Source organism: Lathamus discolor, chromosome 8, assembly GCF_037157495.1.
Source record: "Lathamus discolor isolate bLatDis1 chromosome 8, bLatDis1.hap1, whole genome shotgun sequence".
Classification (NCBI taxonomy): domain Eukaryota; kingdom Metazoa; phylum Chordata; class Aves; order Psittaciformes; family Psittacidae; genus Lathamus; species Lathamus discolor.
In genome coordinates, this window is record NC_088891.1 from 16,753,154 (window position 1) to 16,769,250 (window position 16,097).

The 16,097-nt window shown below is 38.9% G+C and overlaps 1 protein-coding gene across 7 annotated transcripts in view; it reads right to left on the reverse strand.

The window, feature by feature from the left end:
- Positions 1-1,904: 1,904 nt before the first annotated feature.
- The window catches only part of TRPM1 (transient receptor potential cation channel subfamily M member 1), a 125,223-nt gene continuing 111,030 nt past the window's right edge, over positions 1,905-16,097 (reverse strand). For 4 of the 7 annotated variants that reach the window (XM_065688885.1, XM_065688888.1, XM_065688884.1 and 1 more), the window contains 5 exons: positions 15,236-15,428; positions 10,432-10,576; positions 8,422-8,621; positions 7,191-7,323; positions 1,905-5,321 (listed from right to left, as the gene is read on the reverse strand). In XM_065688885.1, the coding sequence (XP_065544957.1) occupies positions 4,043-5,321; positions 7,191-7,323; positions 8,422-8,621; positions 10,432-10,576; positions 15,236-15,428 (1,950 nt within the window). In that variant the 3' untranslated portion in view covers positions 1,905-4,042. The remainder of the gene's footprint in view (positions 5,322-7,190; positions 7,324-8,421; positions 8,622-10,431; positions 10,577-15,235; positions 15,429-16,097) is intronic. The other 3 variants (XM_065688891.1, XM_065688889.1, XM_065688890.1) reach the window with 1 other exon arrangement.

Consider the following 16,097-nt stretch of genomic DNA (forward strand, 5'->3'; position numbering starts at 1 on the left):
AAGGCCCATAAAGGAAAACAAGATAGAGAGTTGGTAGCAAACATAAAAATGTCCCCAAGAAAAGAAAAGGAAAAAGAAACCAACAACATCACACTCATCCTAGTGAGGGATTTGGGATGCTGATGGCTGGCAGAATTTCCTCACCACCCCCATTGTAGCCATTGACCATTAGACCCAGAGCATCAGTACAAATGTGAGCATAACATTAAGAAAAAGGGGGTAAATAGTAGGAAGTATGCATAGATTGATTTTACCTTGTTGGGATTTGGTTTTTTTTTCCTGTAGTAGTGTAGCTGTAGTGTCCTCTCGTCTCCCCTCTATTGTAATTAGATCTAGACTAATAATAATTCATATATTAGACTGTTAAAATCTCTTACACTAACAATAAATTCCTGAATTTTACATACAAGGTGTGTCTCCTTTTTGCTTGTAACAAGCTTTTAAGTGTAATACTAGTTCAACTACAAGTGACTAGAAAGGACAGCGGTACAGAAGTGCTGTGCTGGCAATGGCACTACTAGAAGGGACCCCAGCAATGTGTCCATGTGCTGCTGACACCGTGAAAACTCGCCTCCTCCATAGCAAGTGCTCAGCTGCAAACTGGCTTTGTGTCAGTGGGTTCATGACCCACGACTCCCCTAATGGCACAGTCTCGTGGATATTGCAGGTTTAATGAAATAATCCTTGGTCATGCACCCTGCCCATGTTCCTGTTTTCTGCAGGCCTTTCAGATATTTGTGTTATTTTAATTTTTTAGTTAGAAGGACAGATACACATTTTGCCAAAGATGATAGTCAAGCCCAGAACCTCAGAAAGCATCCAAAGAAGCAGTACGGAGAAACCATACTTGGAAGGTTTCAATGGCTACTTTAAGTCATTAATAATATGGAAAATGGACTTTCTTGGTTCTCGAGTATCAAAAGCCAATGTCTAAAATGGAAAGAGTGACTATGCAATAGCAAAGGCTTGTAAGAGCAATGTCAGGCTAGTCCCAGAATAATGCAACATAAAAAAAGTGTAACTCATGCATTCAGCTGGTATAGTTAAAAACCCGCCTACTGAATATTACAATTAGGCGCCATGTTTAAAACATTTCCCTTGAGGGAGAGGGAAATATCTGTATTGCAAAAGACACTGTAAGGTGAACAAACTTGAATTACCCCAGTGCAATGCCTCTGTGCAGACACAGTCTTAGAGTACAGACTCTGTAGGCTTGACCTGGTTCAGTACAGGTCAAGCACATAATAAATAACGGTAAGTGGAATTCCCAATGACACTGCTGTGAAGTCACCACATAGTAAGCAGTAGGAGGGATGCATCTTCCTGAAAGGCAGTATTAAACATGCCTCTTCAGAAATGCAAATTGCATCCTTTCAGTCAATATTCAAGAAGGCATGTAAGCAGACATGCAAATGTGCTGATCTCTATTCTGTCTAATGTGCTCCAAATCTGTCTTCTGTGCACATACAGAGCCATATTTAAATATTATTAAAATGGATGTATGTTTAAAATAACTGCCAAAGTCAGTGTAGTTACTTCACATTTAATGGCAGAGAGGTTATCATTTCGGTTCATGCTGTGCAAGAACACAGAAAACATCCATGCCCTATCAAGTCACCACTGTATAAAGAACTACATGGAAATTACTGGCAAATGTTAAAAAGGAAACTTTGCTTAGAAAATATTCAGCTTATGCACTGCTTAAGATGAAACAGGTAAGTGTGTTGATATTGCTATAGTGGAGAATTTGTACTGAATGCATTTCACGTATTTCTCGTGTTTATAAGTATTTTTACACAAAGGAAGTAAATAAATACAAAGGTAAACTGTTTTTGCTTGAAATCTACATGCTGTCTGATAAATCTGTAATGTAAATGCTAAAAAATAACTGGTCAAACAGAGCATAGTTTAACACATGATTTATAAAGACAATGTAACAAGAGGTATGCAACACGCTGTATTTCATTCCACAATGTATACTGCTTGTTTAGCAAAGTGCTGAAAAGCTGCATCCCTTTGTTAATGAGTCGGTTTCTGGTGAGTGTGCAGGCAAAGGACAAAAAGGCATTGGCAAACTGGAGGCTATTTTAACCACACATACAAAATGGCTATGTAGTTGCATAGAATGGTAACACAGAAGTAAACATGGAAGTGAAACAATTTCAAATGTCATTCTGTTTTTACAAAATGTCAAGTTCCCTAAAGTTGAATAAAAGACAGGCCTGTGTGAAAAGCACAACATCAGCACTGTTCTGACAACAGTGAAACCAGGAAACCTGCTAATAAGACCAAGCTAGCAAAAATCCGTAGTACACCACAACTGAACTTTCAGAAATGTGATCATTCAGTATGGTAACAGTACTTGAAGGTATCAGTATGGACGGAGTGTGAAAATATAATACAAACAACAAAAAGCTGATGCCATCTATGCATTTGTGGTGTCTTCCATCAATCTCTGCATTTCAAAATGCTGCAATCAGCATTATCAAGGGGGATACCGAGACCTACATGCTGTGGAGCTGATGATGGGGAGAAAAGAAATGCTGTCTTTTCAACATCTTGTAAGTCCTGACAGTTAATGACTTAAGTGTAAACTTCTGACCAGTATTCTGTGCACAAGTAACATGCCTTTAACTTTCTTTCTTGTCTGTTCAACAGTATGCATCCCCTGGCACAGAGAGGTGCTGAATGTCTGGGAAAACAGAATTCCTAAAAGGTGAACAGAGAAGAATGAGGCAAATAAAATAACTTTATTATGAAGAAAACTATCAAAACCTAGTACTTAGAAAGCCACTGTTGAGACAAGTGTGCTGGGAAACTAACTATAGGTGTGGATTTTCAGGCTTAGTCATTGAGGGACAGAAAACACCTTCACTGCAGAGACTTTTTTTTTTTTTCCCTTTGACATTTGTTGGTGAAATTTACTCAAGTAAATGTATGGAATTTCTATTCTCTTCTGGAAAATTCATTTGTTATTTAGGCTGACTGCTAGAAACTGTTCCTTGTTCCTTATGTGTCATCATAATGGAATTGCAAAATCAAAGATGAATTTGTCGCAGTAGATTTGCTTCAAACACATAGACTGGCTGCATTTTGATCTCTCCTCATCAGAACACCTTTCCTGGTTTAGTATGGTTTTTCCCTTTCAGGCATTTAAAAAAGCCAGATTCTTACCCTACATGGACTTCTATTGTAATCCCATTTATACAAAACATTAATGCAGATCTTGGATTCATATTATTAAAATCTCTGTATACTTCATATACTTAAAATCTCCCTAAAAACTTTGAAACAGTGATCACCGTTTTTCAACAGTTTAAGGCTGTCAGCATGCTTTGGGGTGGGGACAGATGTAATCCTGAAAGCAAGATGATACCACTAAAGTTTAAGGACAGGTTAAGAATACATGTGCACATGGCCTTCCGGGTCAGGTTTCTCCAAACACGATTTTGCCTGGTTTAGTGGATGAAAACTGCTATGTTGTGCCTTTCTCAAAAAAGGAACTAAGAAGCATGCATGAAATCATTAATGAAAGAGGGGACTGCATAATTTTATCTTGCCTCCAACAATTTTGTTTTGAGCTGAAAAACACAATGGCTACAAAGAAACCAGCTGCATAAGGGAGGATAAAACCCGAGACTGGTTAAAAATTTGTTCAGTTTAAGAAGTCTTCTGATAAAAAAGAAGAAAAACCCCATTTTCTAAATTATTACATAATAATATTGTACTTCTTCCAAGAGCTTTTATAAAGAGCTTTTCAGTAAATGAGCTTATGAGGGAGGCTGAAATGGAACAAAGATCAATCTATACTGTTGGCATCTGTGGTCTATGCCTACTTTTTCTCTGCTCCTGAGAGAACATCTCCCTTTCACCTGACCCACCAAGCATTTGTTTAAGAACAGAGCATATACTTCAGTTTTAAAATGAAAAGAAACAAATACATACAAAATTCTTCTTTAGAAATTAATTTTAAAATCCGTAATTTGTTCAGTTAGTCATGCTGCTTTGTTGACTGTCGGTGAAACAGGGGCCATAAGCCATTTTAACATTCAGTTTCTGTCGATGCATTTTCTTGCCTAGCTTTCTGTTCTTCTGTTGCACTGCCAAATGCTACCACCAGATTAGTTACGCTGCTGGCATGTCCTGGTCTATTTAATTTGTCCTTTACAGACTTGGCCTTCCGAGAATGGCTGTGCAAACTCTTTGACCGTACTGAGGGGAACCCAGAAGTCCTTTCTGGCTTTACTGATAGTAAATTCTCTTTCTCACCCTTGTAAGTGGCAGGCATAGAGGTGCAAGAGGCACTCACATCTGCCTCGCCAACATTGCCATCATCATCTGTGTCCGTCTGTAACTGTTTCTGCTCTGCTTGCATTTCTGCTTCAGAGATAAGCCCAGGGTATTCTGGAGGAGGCTCCTGAGAAAGCTGCTGCTCAACTTCATATTTCCACTCTGCGGCCCACTGTTCAATTGTAGAAGGGCACACCTGATCCATAATGGTACTGTATTCTGTGGTCCAGTTGTTAACTCCTCCAACCAGCTTCCCACCTTGTGCAAATATAAAGCTCCTTGACTTCATCATAGTGGTTTGACAAGCACTGAATGTTTCAGGAGGAAAATAGCGCATTGCTTTAGATTTATCCAAGGGATAAGAGATGGTTGCTTCTAACTTGGTACGTTCTAGTTTTAACTGAGTATTCTGAAAATCTGATCTTGGTACTGACTGTCTGTTTGTTACAGCATCCATCTGGTTTACACTCTGAGGAACCATTCCATCACTCCTGAAAATCCTCTGCTTTTCATCCTCAGAACCACCTGAACCGCAATGGGGTCTGGAAACATTCTGTGCAATTTCTAATGTGGATTTACTGTAATCTGCTGTAGTGACTGCATTAGCACTAGAGGTACAATAGAGACTGGTGTGGTGTTCTGGAACCAGCATCCTTGGGTCTGCTCCATCTTCTCTGGTACCAACAGAATGGGCTTTTTTACGCAATCCCATAGCTGGTGACATAGGAGTGGTACTCTCATCGTACACTAGCTCATCACCTCCGATATGGTATCTGTACATGCTGTAGCCATCAGAGCTGTTAACACTGCTTTGCCGTAGGAGATAGGCAGCATCACACTCAGACGAAGCCCGTGAACGTGTATATGTGAGCTCAGCTTTGTCAATACCTGCCAGCTTCTCAAGAGCATTCACCATCTGACCAGATAGTTCTTCCAACTGAGAGAGTCGAAGGTCGACTGTTTGAAGAGAAGCTTTCATGAAGTGTTCTCTTTCATTCACTTCTTCTAGCCTCATAGACATATTTTCAACTCTGTTGGGTATAAAAGAGGAAGCACAGAACAGAAGCTGTGGAACCATACAGTAACCTTTCACAGGTACCCAGCTACTGATTTCTTCGTAAGGCAGAATTTTGTGCTGTGTATCATGTATCACTCTTTTTTTCCTATGTGTAGCATATATGTGCATTTTCTTGTTACCTATACACCATGTCAGAGGGCTAGTTGAACTTTGCCCTTATTTACATGCTATAAGAGTATAAAAGTTGCAGCCCTTAAGGACAGCCTACTACTAACATTTCCATTTGCCACCCACTTCATGTTTAGTTGTCCTCTTTCACTGTGAAGCATTGATTTATGATATGAAAAATACTTTCAAATGACATGCTCACAAGATGACTTAAAATAGCATCAAGGCATGTTATAAAACAGATTTTGTAACTATGTGAGAGGGAACATATGCTGGTGTGTATGGAATTACTTTAACTCCTGAAATACCTTTCAATTATCTATCAGCAGAAGGGAGTGGCATTACTGTCTAGTTCAATTAAAATAATAGTTTTTCCCATTTTCTTTTATCATTTATATCATAATGAAAGTGATGGTATCAGAAGAATGTATATAAAAGTAATGCATTAGAATGTGACTTAGAGATCATACATTAGTAAAGCAACTGTGGGAATGAAATTAAAATTCTTTCTCTCTCACACACAAAAGATGACAAAGTATCAGGATCAAGAAGCTGTGAGAAATAAGCAAATCTACTTTGTGCCCATAGACCATAGTGAATCAGTGAGGCTTACCAGCCCTGCTTTATTCTCCACCACAATACCTAGGATTTTGACAAACTGCCATGGATAAATAGTGCAATAGAAACTACTCAAATACAAGTAGTATATTTCATTTACTTCTCTCTTCTCAAATTTCACATATAATGATGCAAAAAGATCAGGGCCTCCCTTCAAGAGAAAGATGTTTATCTATTAAAGAATTATATGGGTCACAGAGCTTCATAAGAATTATAATATTATTCATAAGAAATATTGAAGGAAGGTAAAGTAATTGATATGGAGTAGTTCATCATCAGAATACCACAAGGTAAATGAAGGTGAAAGTATTTATGTATCATTTTCATCACAGGGAGAATTCTTCATTATTTCAAAGAAGTGATTAAAGACCCTATCTTTTGACTGAGAACTAGTAACAGAATAGGTAGAGCTTTGGGAACAGTCCTGCCATGTGACCTGGTAAAAAACTGCTGCTACCATTATCACTGTGTGCATACACAACAATAGGCAAACATTACCTAGTCCTCAGAACAGCTTAATGGTTTACATGTGAATATTCTCCATTTTAAATGGGAAAGTTCAGACTGAAAAGCTAAATACTTTGTTCAAAGTTTCTAAGAGAATCTGTGGCAGAGAGTAAAATTCAGCAGTAAAATTCAGCAATTGTGAGTGCTGGACCCTAATGTAAACCATAGGTCCAAGGGAAGAATCCTCAGTGCTTTTTGTCATTAAGCCCTAACATGTTTCTCATGGTTGGATGAGCTGCTGGAAGCTCAGCAAGTCATAATTTGCTCAGATAAAAAGCATAAATGCAATAGGCAGATGGGTGAGAGGTCAAAAATTTACTAGGAATAAAAACATTCTAATACCAAAGCTACCCAAACCAGCAGCCTTAGTGACTTAATGTCGTACCAGCAGGAACCACACAAAGCTTGCTCTCGTGAGAGATGTACCTTCACAAGTATTTACTCAGGATTCAGATCAGCTTCTGAACTGGTGGAGGTTTTCTTCAAGATCTAAATCTTTTGTACTTAACCTCAATTTTGGTTATAACGAAGACAAAAAACCCACTACTGTTCCAGTTAAGTGGTGTGGGTTTTTTCTTGTAATTGGTACCTTTCAGAAGTCACTCTAATGCGTTCGTCATTAGATGACTGCTGCTCATCCTCCTTTTCCTGGAAGTATTCTTCTACGCACTGCTCTTCAAACTCATACAGCTTTTTTAGCTCTTCATCATTCAGAAATAACTCTGTGCAAAACAGAAGGAAAAAATATGAGTTTTCTTTTTCTGAACTTCTGGCAGTCAATTTAAATCCAATTTAGCAGATTATCTTGGACATACAGATACTGCAGATTCTATTCCTGCACTAAAGGAACAGACGATTTTGTAAACAGAGAATGAGCACTTAGCCAAAGAAGGCCACAGTCATGGAGACAACATAATGCATTATGACCATCACTGCTTTTATGATATGTATTTTCTCAATGGCCTTTGCACTTTCTAACAGCTGTGCTACACATTGAACAACCTGACTAGATTTTAGTTTATAAAGACTAGGGCAATCTCTGCCAGCCTGTTCCTTCATTCAAATATTGTTCTTAAAATGATGCTAGTTACAGGCAGCAGATAATATAACATTGTTTCCCAGACTTTCTTTGGATAAGAGCTTAAAAAAATTATAATCATGTAAGGAAAACCAAAGGGAAGTGTATGCTCTTAGGAACATTTCATCCTTCTTGGAATCTGTCTCTGTACATTTACTTTTTTCTTTTTACTTTTTTCCCTTTTTTAGCTCAATCATATTGTGCAGCAATGTTCCTGTGAAATGTACAAATACAGGGACAATTGTGAGCATCTGATTATTTTAGCGAGGCATATAATGAACATAATAATCAACAATTAGAGAGTATGTTAGAAGACATCCTCATTGTTGCCCTGTGCGATGCCAGATAAATCTCTTAACATGGAGAAATGGAAGTGGGGATACTCTTAGACACAGGTTGCTCACAATCACAGAGCGGACACTACAGATGACATTTAAAACTATGATCCCTTCTTCTCAGTTTCCTGATTGCCCCTCCCAACATATGAACTTCACTAGAACCTAGTACGACTGCATTAAGTACATGCCATCTCACTGTTTTAAGGAAACATGTTAAAGAAAGTCAGCAGCAGCAGCACAGCACTCTGTACTCTCAAGAGCCCTCAAAGCTCAAGAGCTTTGAATGTGATACAAATTTTTCCCATACTGTTTTCTGCAAATACTCTTGACCATTCAGCATTGGAAAAGCTGCTGCTTTCTGCTAATACAATGGAAATTGCTCAACATAGTGATTTCATGCATACTCAGTCCCCTGTCTCGCTCATCCTGGTCTCCTTCACCCTTCCTGCAGCGACAGCAGATTCGCTTGATGATTATGTAGATATGGCTGAAGATAATCATTGGTGGTGGGAGGACAGGTCTGTCATGGAATGTCATGATCAGCTGGTACCGCTGGAACTTCCACACTTGGTTGGATATTGATTTTACCTCAAAGAAGGTATTGCTGAAAGGGAACAAAGGTTCTATTAGGCCCCTAAGTTTACTTAGCACTGAGCAAGTATTATGTTGAAAAAGGCAGCAGCTAAATAACAACATAAGGGGACATGACTTGCTTTGGTTCAGTTCTCTTTGATGCTGATGAACTTGCTGAAGTCATGATTAGCTAGAAGTCATGATTTAAGTACTCCTAAGTGCTCTGCATCCCTTACGCACCACCCAGAACAGTCCACCTCTTAGACTATTTGCTTCTACTGCACAAAGTCCTTTAGGTGTTAGTGAAAAGAAACTTGCACAATTTATCAATCGCATAATTGTTATTTTGGGGTTTGGTTATAAACTATTTTGACACACACCAGTCTTTGATATTACAAAGTATTAAATCTGTGAAAGGTATTTTGTATGCTAAACCCAGAAGCTTCACACAGTTTGCCTTTAAAATGCTGATCAGCTTGACCTACATAGAAAATTTCAAGTTTTCACAAAATGTCTTAATTTCAAACTTTATTCACTTGCACCTCTGACTTGAAAATATGGTGCATATTCTTGTAAAGGAATTTGTTCTTGGAAGCCATGGCCTCATCATTTCTACACCAAAATAAGGTGTGGAAAAGCTGTTTCAGTTTGTAATCCAGTGGATATGAAGAAGTATAAGTGACAGTATTCAATTCAGAGATAACAACAGTCATGGTTATGGAATACTAAGAGAAAGCAGACTTACGCAAAATTTTTCGAACTATTTTAAAGTATGCTCAGACAGCTCACTCCACTTCTCTGATAATTCTGATGATACTGGCATGTCCTTTTTTACATTTTCTGTCCACTGCTTTTCTAACTTTTCGTGCTCTGGAGTATCTACATTCACAAAACCAGCTAAAGTATCTCTTTGGAACCAGAGAATTCTTGAGTACACATAGTTTTTGGTTTCTTTTGGCTAAGCATACATAAGATTGTATTTACCAATACTAAATGGCAATCTGCCTTCATTCTGTGTCTTATGCATAGCAGGAATTCCCCAGCTAGGTCTCACCCCCTTGCAGTCATGGTGGGATGGCAAGAGTTAACAGCATGACCTACTTCTCAAACTGATGATTCCTTGGTCCTTCAGCCAATAATAGCTACCACTGTAAGATTCCTCCCCTTCTCCCTAGCAATGTGACTGGCATTTAAGCACTTGAAAATTCATGACCTTTAAAGATACATACACCAAATGAAAGACAGGTTTTGTGAACTGTAGATTTCTGGGCACAAAATGAACTATTTTTGTGGTTGTGACACCAGCTACATATGCCAAAAAACCCCTCCAACACTACGTATTTATGGGCATCAAAGATGGATCAACTGCTTGTCTCAGGTGGACTGTTCAGAAAGTCTTACAAGTAGGTATTTCAAGTCTTATTTTTTATTCTAGATGATGAAGTGATAGAGGAAATGGCTCCTGCTTTAGATGTTTAGATTTCGTCCTATCACTGAATCACGTTTGCTAGTGCCTACATGGGCTTCCCTACGTATGTAGGTTTCATGGATTCTGTTTCTGACCTTTGCAGAGCAATCTTGAGGCCTGTCACTAGCCACTAAATAGTGACTGGAAGCAGCCAGATTCTCTCACATGCAATACTGCAATTGCTGGTAAATTCAAAGCAATTCTTCCACCACTCTTTCCCAGTGAATACACCATGCCAAGTATTTGCCAGTCGTGTTCATAGAGTCATTAGATTCTGAGTGCAAATGCAAGGCCTTGCAAAACCAGTTAACAGGCTCTCACAGAAACTCTCTCACATTAGGAAAGTAAAGATAATGCATGATTATTTACATACTTGAAGACAGCAATCAGCAGGTTTACCAACAGGATATTTGCTACCAAGAGGTAACAGGCCATAATAGCAGGAGTGAGCCAGGCTCCCGGTATACATGGAGGGAGGCGTTTACCATCATCATCATAAAGATTGTCCCCACAGGGAGCTGAAGAAAAAAACAGGAAAGGTTATTTTTCACAAGTTGCCTGATACTTACAAACAACATTCGCATTTATTTAATGATGACACAAGCATAGAATTTGCCAAGGTAAACAAATATTGTCAGTTATTTCCAGTAGCAAGCATATGTAATATCTACTTCAAATTCTGATTCTAACTACAGCATACAAAAATAATTTCCCATAATAGTGAACAGAGAGACAGCTCCAAGTTCACTGTACAGTGTGGCTCTCTCTTCAAATTCAGATGGATTTTCTTTTTCTCACAGTAACAGTCTAGGACAAGATATGTACGTATAAACAGTGGAATTAAAAAAGAATTCTCATCCAAACTTGTGTGCATACCATGCCAAAGATATAAAGAGATCCACTTAGTAATCCCAGATTGCTGAGCATAAATTAAACTTTTACTGGGGCCCCGAGCATACTAACAAAGCCTTAACGGTCCTGGCCCAGCTTCACCTGGGGTCTGCAGGACGCCCCTACACATACCCGTCCCTGCCTGAGCCCTGCCAGTGTGCAGGTCTCAGCCCAGCCTCCTGGATGGACCTGGGACCTGTGCTTGTCCCCTAGATGGACCCTTCTTGTGCTGGGTCCTGACTTCTTTTGCCCCTGCCTGGACTCCCTCAATGGACCCCACACTGGCATTTGTCTTGTGCAGGGCTATGAAGTCACCCATGGGTGGCCCTGCTCCCACTTCAGGGACAATTTCCATTTCCCTTATTTTTCACAATAATTCTAAATTTTAGATGAAATTTTAAACCAAAGAGATAAAAATATAAAATGAAAATGATACAGTAACAGCAAAACAGACTGGTGAGAATGACACAAAAATTGAGACTATTGATCAACTGAGAGAAGACAATTGCCTGAAGTAGTCCTGAGGATAAAGGTGGTCCTGGGGTGAGAGCTGTCGTTGAGGTGGGTGAATGCACCCAGCTTGTTCTGAGTGCAGTGCCAGCATGTCTGATTTCAGATACAAGGTCAACTTTTGGAACCACTTAGCAGGTGAAGTGTATATCAACCACATGTTCTTTAGCAGAAATCTTAGGAAATAGTAAGCTGACAATGAATTCATTACAGACTATGATTAATAAAATAGATTTTACTTTCTTGTCAATCATCAAACTTACATTTTTCCTGTTTATCCTAAGTGTAACAGGAAAGGCAAGCGAATCAATTAAAGTACTGCCAAAGAACACTAACACTGTATCTAGGTAATCAAAGGAAATTAATTGTATTAAGTTTTTGTATTTGTACAATTGTATTAATTGTATGACACTTGTACATCATAATTTAAGAGAACTGTCAATGAACTAGAAACAAGACATAGCAACCACAGACTTGCAATCTGGATTAAAATAGTTTTGCTCTGCTTCTTTTCAAATGAAACTATTACTGTAGAAAACCAAGATTCACGCCTGAATATTGGATGAGCCCTATAATTAAAATGTCAGTATCTAGTGAAGATTAATGAACATATTCAGCTAAATGAGATGATCGCCTTTGCACAGAGACTTACGATTAATTTCCATGGCATAGACTGAAAAGCATTCCAAGGGAATGAAATAGAAGCGGAGGCAAGGAGAGAAAGAAAGAAAATAGGATAATATAGAAAAAAAACCCCAAACAAAAAAAGATGATTGCAAATACAGTTTTGCCACCAAGCAAAGATAAGCAATTCAAGAGTCAGAACATTAGAGACATGCTTAGAAACAATGTCTTGGTTAAAAATGCACTGCATTCTGCAATTTCCTTTTCACATTGTTTTCCCCAAGTGTTACATATGGCAGTGAGTTCAAATTAAAAATAAATCACAAAATGCTTCTGGCAGATGATCATTTAAATATACACAATATTTTAGGCAAGCAAACAAAATTGGCAGCCACCACGAACACAAACCAACTCGAAGCTATCACACAAAACCATTCTCTTAGCTATTATGGAAACATTTTTTCCTTTTTAAGAACCACCCTAGCTTTGGATCTGCCAGCTGCTGAATAGCTGTGTTTCCATTAATAGCCACAATAAGGGTAGTCCAGCGAACAATATCATTAAAGCCCATTTTGACTACTGGCACAAATACTTGCTTGCCAACCCCTAAATAGTGACTGTAAGAAAAATCACGCTACTGAAGGAAACTCAGCCAGGCTTCTCTAGTGTAAAGAATATGTTGCTGTTGAGTACCCGGTGCCACAAACTTCTTGCTCATGGGCATCTAAACAGAGTGAAACAGCTAAGAGCATCGTGGGTTGCATTATGAAAAGCATTACCAGCAAGTTAAGGGAGGTAATTAGTCACCTCCACTCAGCTCTGGTGAAACCACATCTGGACTTGTATGTCTAGTTCTGGGCTCTATAGTTCTCCATAGAAATCAGACTGGATAGACTCCAGTAAAGGGCCACAAAGACTTAGCTGAATGGAGCATTTGACAAATGAGGCAAGGCTGAGAGTGCAGGCATAATTTAGCCTGGAAAAGAGAAGGTTCAAGGGAGATCTTACCTATGTTATAAACACCTGATGGGTGTGTGGGAATAAAGAAGACAGAGTCAGACTTTTCTCAGTGGTATCCAGTGAAAGGAGAAAAGGCAGTGGGCAAAGACAGAAATATGGAAAATTCCTTTTACACCAGGTTGTCCAGAGAGGCTGCACAGTCTTCATCCTTCCAGATACGAAACCTGACAGGACACTCCCTGAGCAACCTGCTCTATTTTACCCTGCTCTGAGCAGGGAAGTTTGACTAGATCATCTCTAAAGGTGCCTTCCAACCTCAGGAATTCTGATTTGTGATCTTCGTCTTTAGGTGACATCTTATCCTCAATGAAGCTATAGACAAAAGTCCAACTACCTTCTTTCAGATGGAAAACTTGATGTAATACTTTGTCATAAATTGTTTACACTTGTGGGCCTTGGCAATACTACCTGTAAGCACTTGCCACAGAGTCAGGTTAGACTGCCCATGCAGTCATTCCCCAGTGACTTCTGAGGCTGCTTTTGTGGTGTGTTTACAGAGAACCACGGAAAGATCAGAGTAAAAATGTCTGATTGAAAGCAAAGAGATCTTCAGAAGTCATTCCACAGACTGCTAGATAGAAGAAATGTACAGAATAATTGTAATGCAGTCTAGTTCTACTAATAGAACTCCTTGCACAGCCATTTCTATTTCAATATTAAAACAACAAGAAAACAACAACAAAACCACACATTTCCAAGTTAGCTTATGTTTAAGCTGCTGACACAGCTAAGCTTCTAACATGGGAAGGTCAGTGGAACAAGTATAGCTAGACTGAATTTGTGTTACTGCAAAGCCTGAACTTTTCCCCTAAATCTTTCACGCTGCTGAAGAAAGACTTCTAGCTCAAAGAATATAACTGAGAAACAACCGGAAGCATGAGACATCTGGCACACCACGTACACTAAAGAGATCAGTATTGTTGGCAAGGTGTGAGTTTTGTTTTATGAAGCAATCAAACTATCTACATTGTTTGAAGTGAAATGGGATCGAATGCACTTTATGAGCCACAATGGTAAGGGATACCCTGTTACAGTCCATTCCTTACCACGGGAGAATTAACCCACTTGAGAGATGCTGAGCTTATCCTGGCTCATCATGGGCACTCAAACTGCAGTATCAGATAATGCTTGTCTAACCTTTCATTTGTCAGGAGTAATTTACTGCATCGTAAGTTACATTAATGAGACAAGCATTCATAAGGAAAACAAAGATGATGTGACCTTTGCAAGTGTACGCTGTTCAGAAACAGACTAATGACATATTTTATTCCTTTCTAAGAAATTAAAGTACACTTGAATTACATTTGGTACTAAGGATTTTCATGCTTATGGATTTTTATAGGTTTTGAACTTAGATGTAAGTTTCTTCAGCCTTCCACTCTACTACTTAGCAATATTTGCAGATGGTTGAAATAACATACACAAAGCTGAAGGAATGGCTTGTATTATTTCAAATAAAGTGCAGACTATGTGATACACACTAGAGGAGGCCAGCTGCATGTTTGACTGTCCAAATTCCAGATATTAACACAAAACTAGCAGTAACATGACAGTTTCCATCTTCTCTAAAATACTGACAGTTTAAACTGTGCAGCTTTTATAGAAAGAAGGTTACTTCCACACCCAAAGCTAATCCAGCAGAGTTTTCCTTTTTTGTTTTGCTTTCTACAGCTGTAGGGAAAAAAGAACACGAGTGATTCATGAAATGGAAACATTTCTGGAAAATAGATAGATGTATCAATGGGAGTAAAAATGTATTAGCTCGTTGCCCGTGCGTGGGTTGGAGATGAAAAGGTGTGTGCATTTTCATCTCCTGGTCAAGGTATTTGGTCTTTCTTTTTTTTTGGAACTATCAGTAAAACACCGGTTCAGAAGAATGTTTCAGAATGATCTCTGTTGATCCCTGCAAGTACTCATGGACAGTAGAGTATTCCAGAATGTATCGCTCTCAGTGTTAACTGAATTTGAATATAAACTGAGAGAGGGCGTGCAGGTGGGGAACAGAAAATTGTTCAGTTTATGGAGTCTGCCACAAGAAAACAACAACAACAACAAAACACTACTTCCAAATTAAAACCAACCATTAATTTGGATCTGATCATCTGCCTCAGAAACAGGAAACAGACTCTTACTATGAATTCTACTCTTACGGTCTATCTGGTCTGCGAACACCTCTCCATAGATCATCCAGTAGGGCATATAGAAGATGTTGCGAGCTAGTCTCCAAGATGGCTCTTCATCCGGGTGCAGGATAGCTTGTCGGGCTACTCCAAAACTCATCAGAACCACAAGCATGATGACCACAAAGTAGAGCATGTCAATCATCTGCCCGGAGAGACCATACAGGTATTGTCACCAGGTAGTACAGCAGCACCAGCACGTCAGTCTGCCAGCAGGCATTAAAGTAAACAAGAAAGTATGAAGAGAACAAATTTCCCTGGATAATTTTCTTGGTATTACTCTTTAACTACTGCTCATGAATTGAGCACATGTAAAAACACAGCTAAAACACTCATTTAAAGGAATACTAGATAGATGTTTACAAAGACTTAATGCTAAAGCCTTTGCTATCCCTACTGTGTTTTGCATCAAGTGTGTGAGGCTGTACTTTCAGTACAGTCCTCTTCTGTGGTTGCAAAGAGGTGCTGTTATCATTGCTGTATCATCTCCTGTCCACAGCTGATGGCTTTGTGAATGATCCCAGTGTATCAGCCACCTGTTACTGCTATATGGCTTTGGGAGACAGGAGGCAGGGAAAGTGAACAGGTTTCCAAAGGCTGGTTCAAAAAAATTATCAAACAAACCAAAAAAGACAGAAAAAAGGTTCCCTCAGATGAAGCTATTATTAGCAGGAGTATTAGCAGTAGCATCTTGTGTGTGTGAAATTCACATGGCAACCTTGTCATAGCTTTCATTCAGAGCCCTACTCAGATGAAAACCCTCTTTTTAAAATCAGAACTGAATTTAGTTTCCCATGAAGTTCTGAAATACACA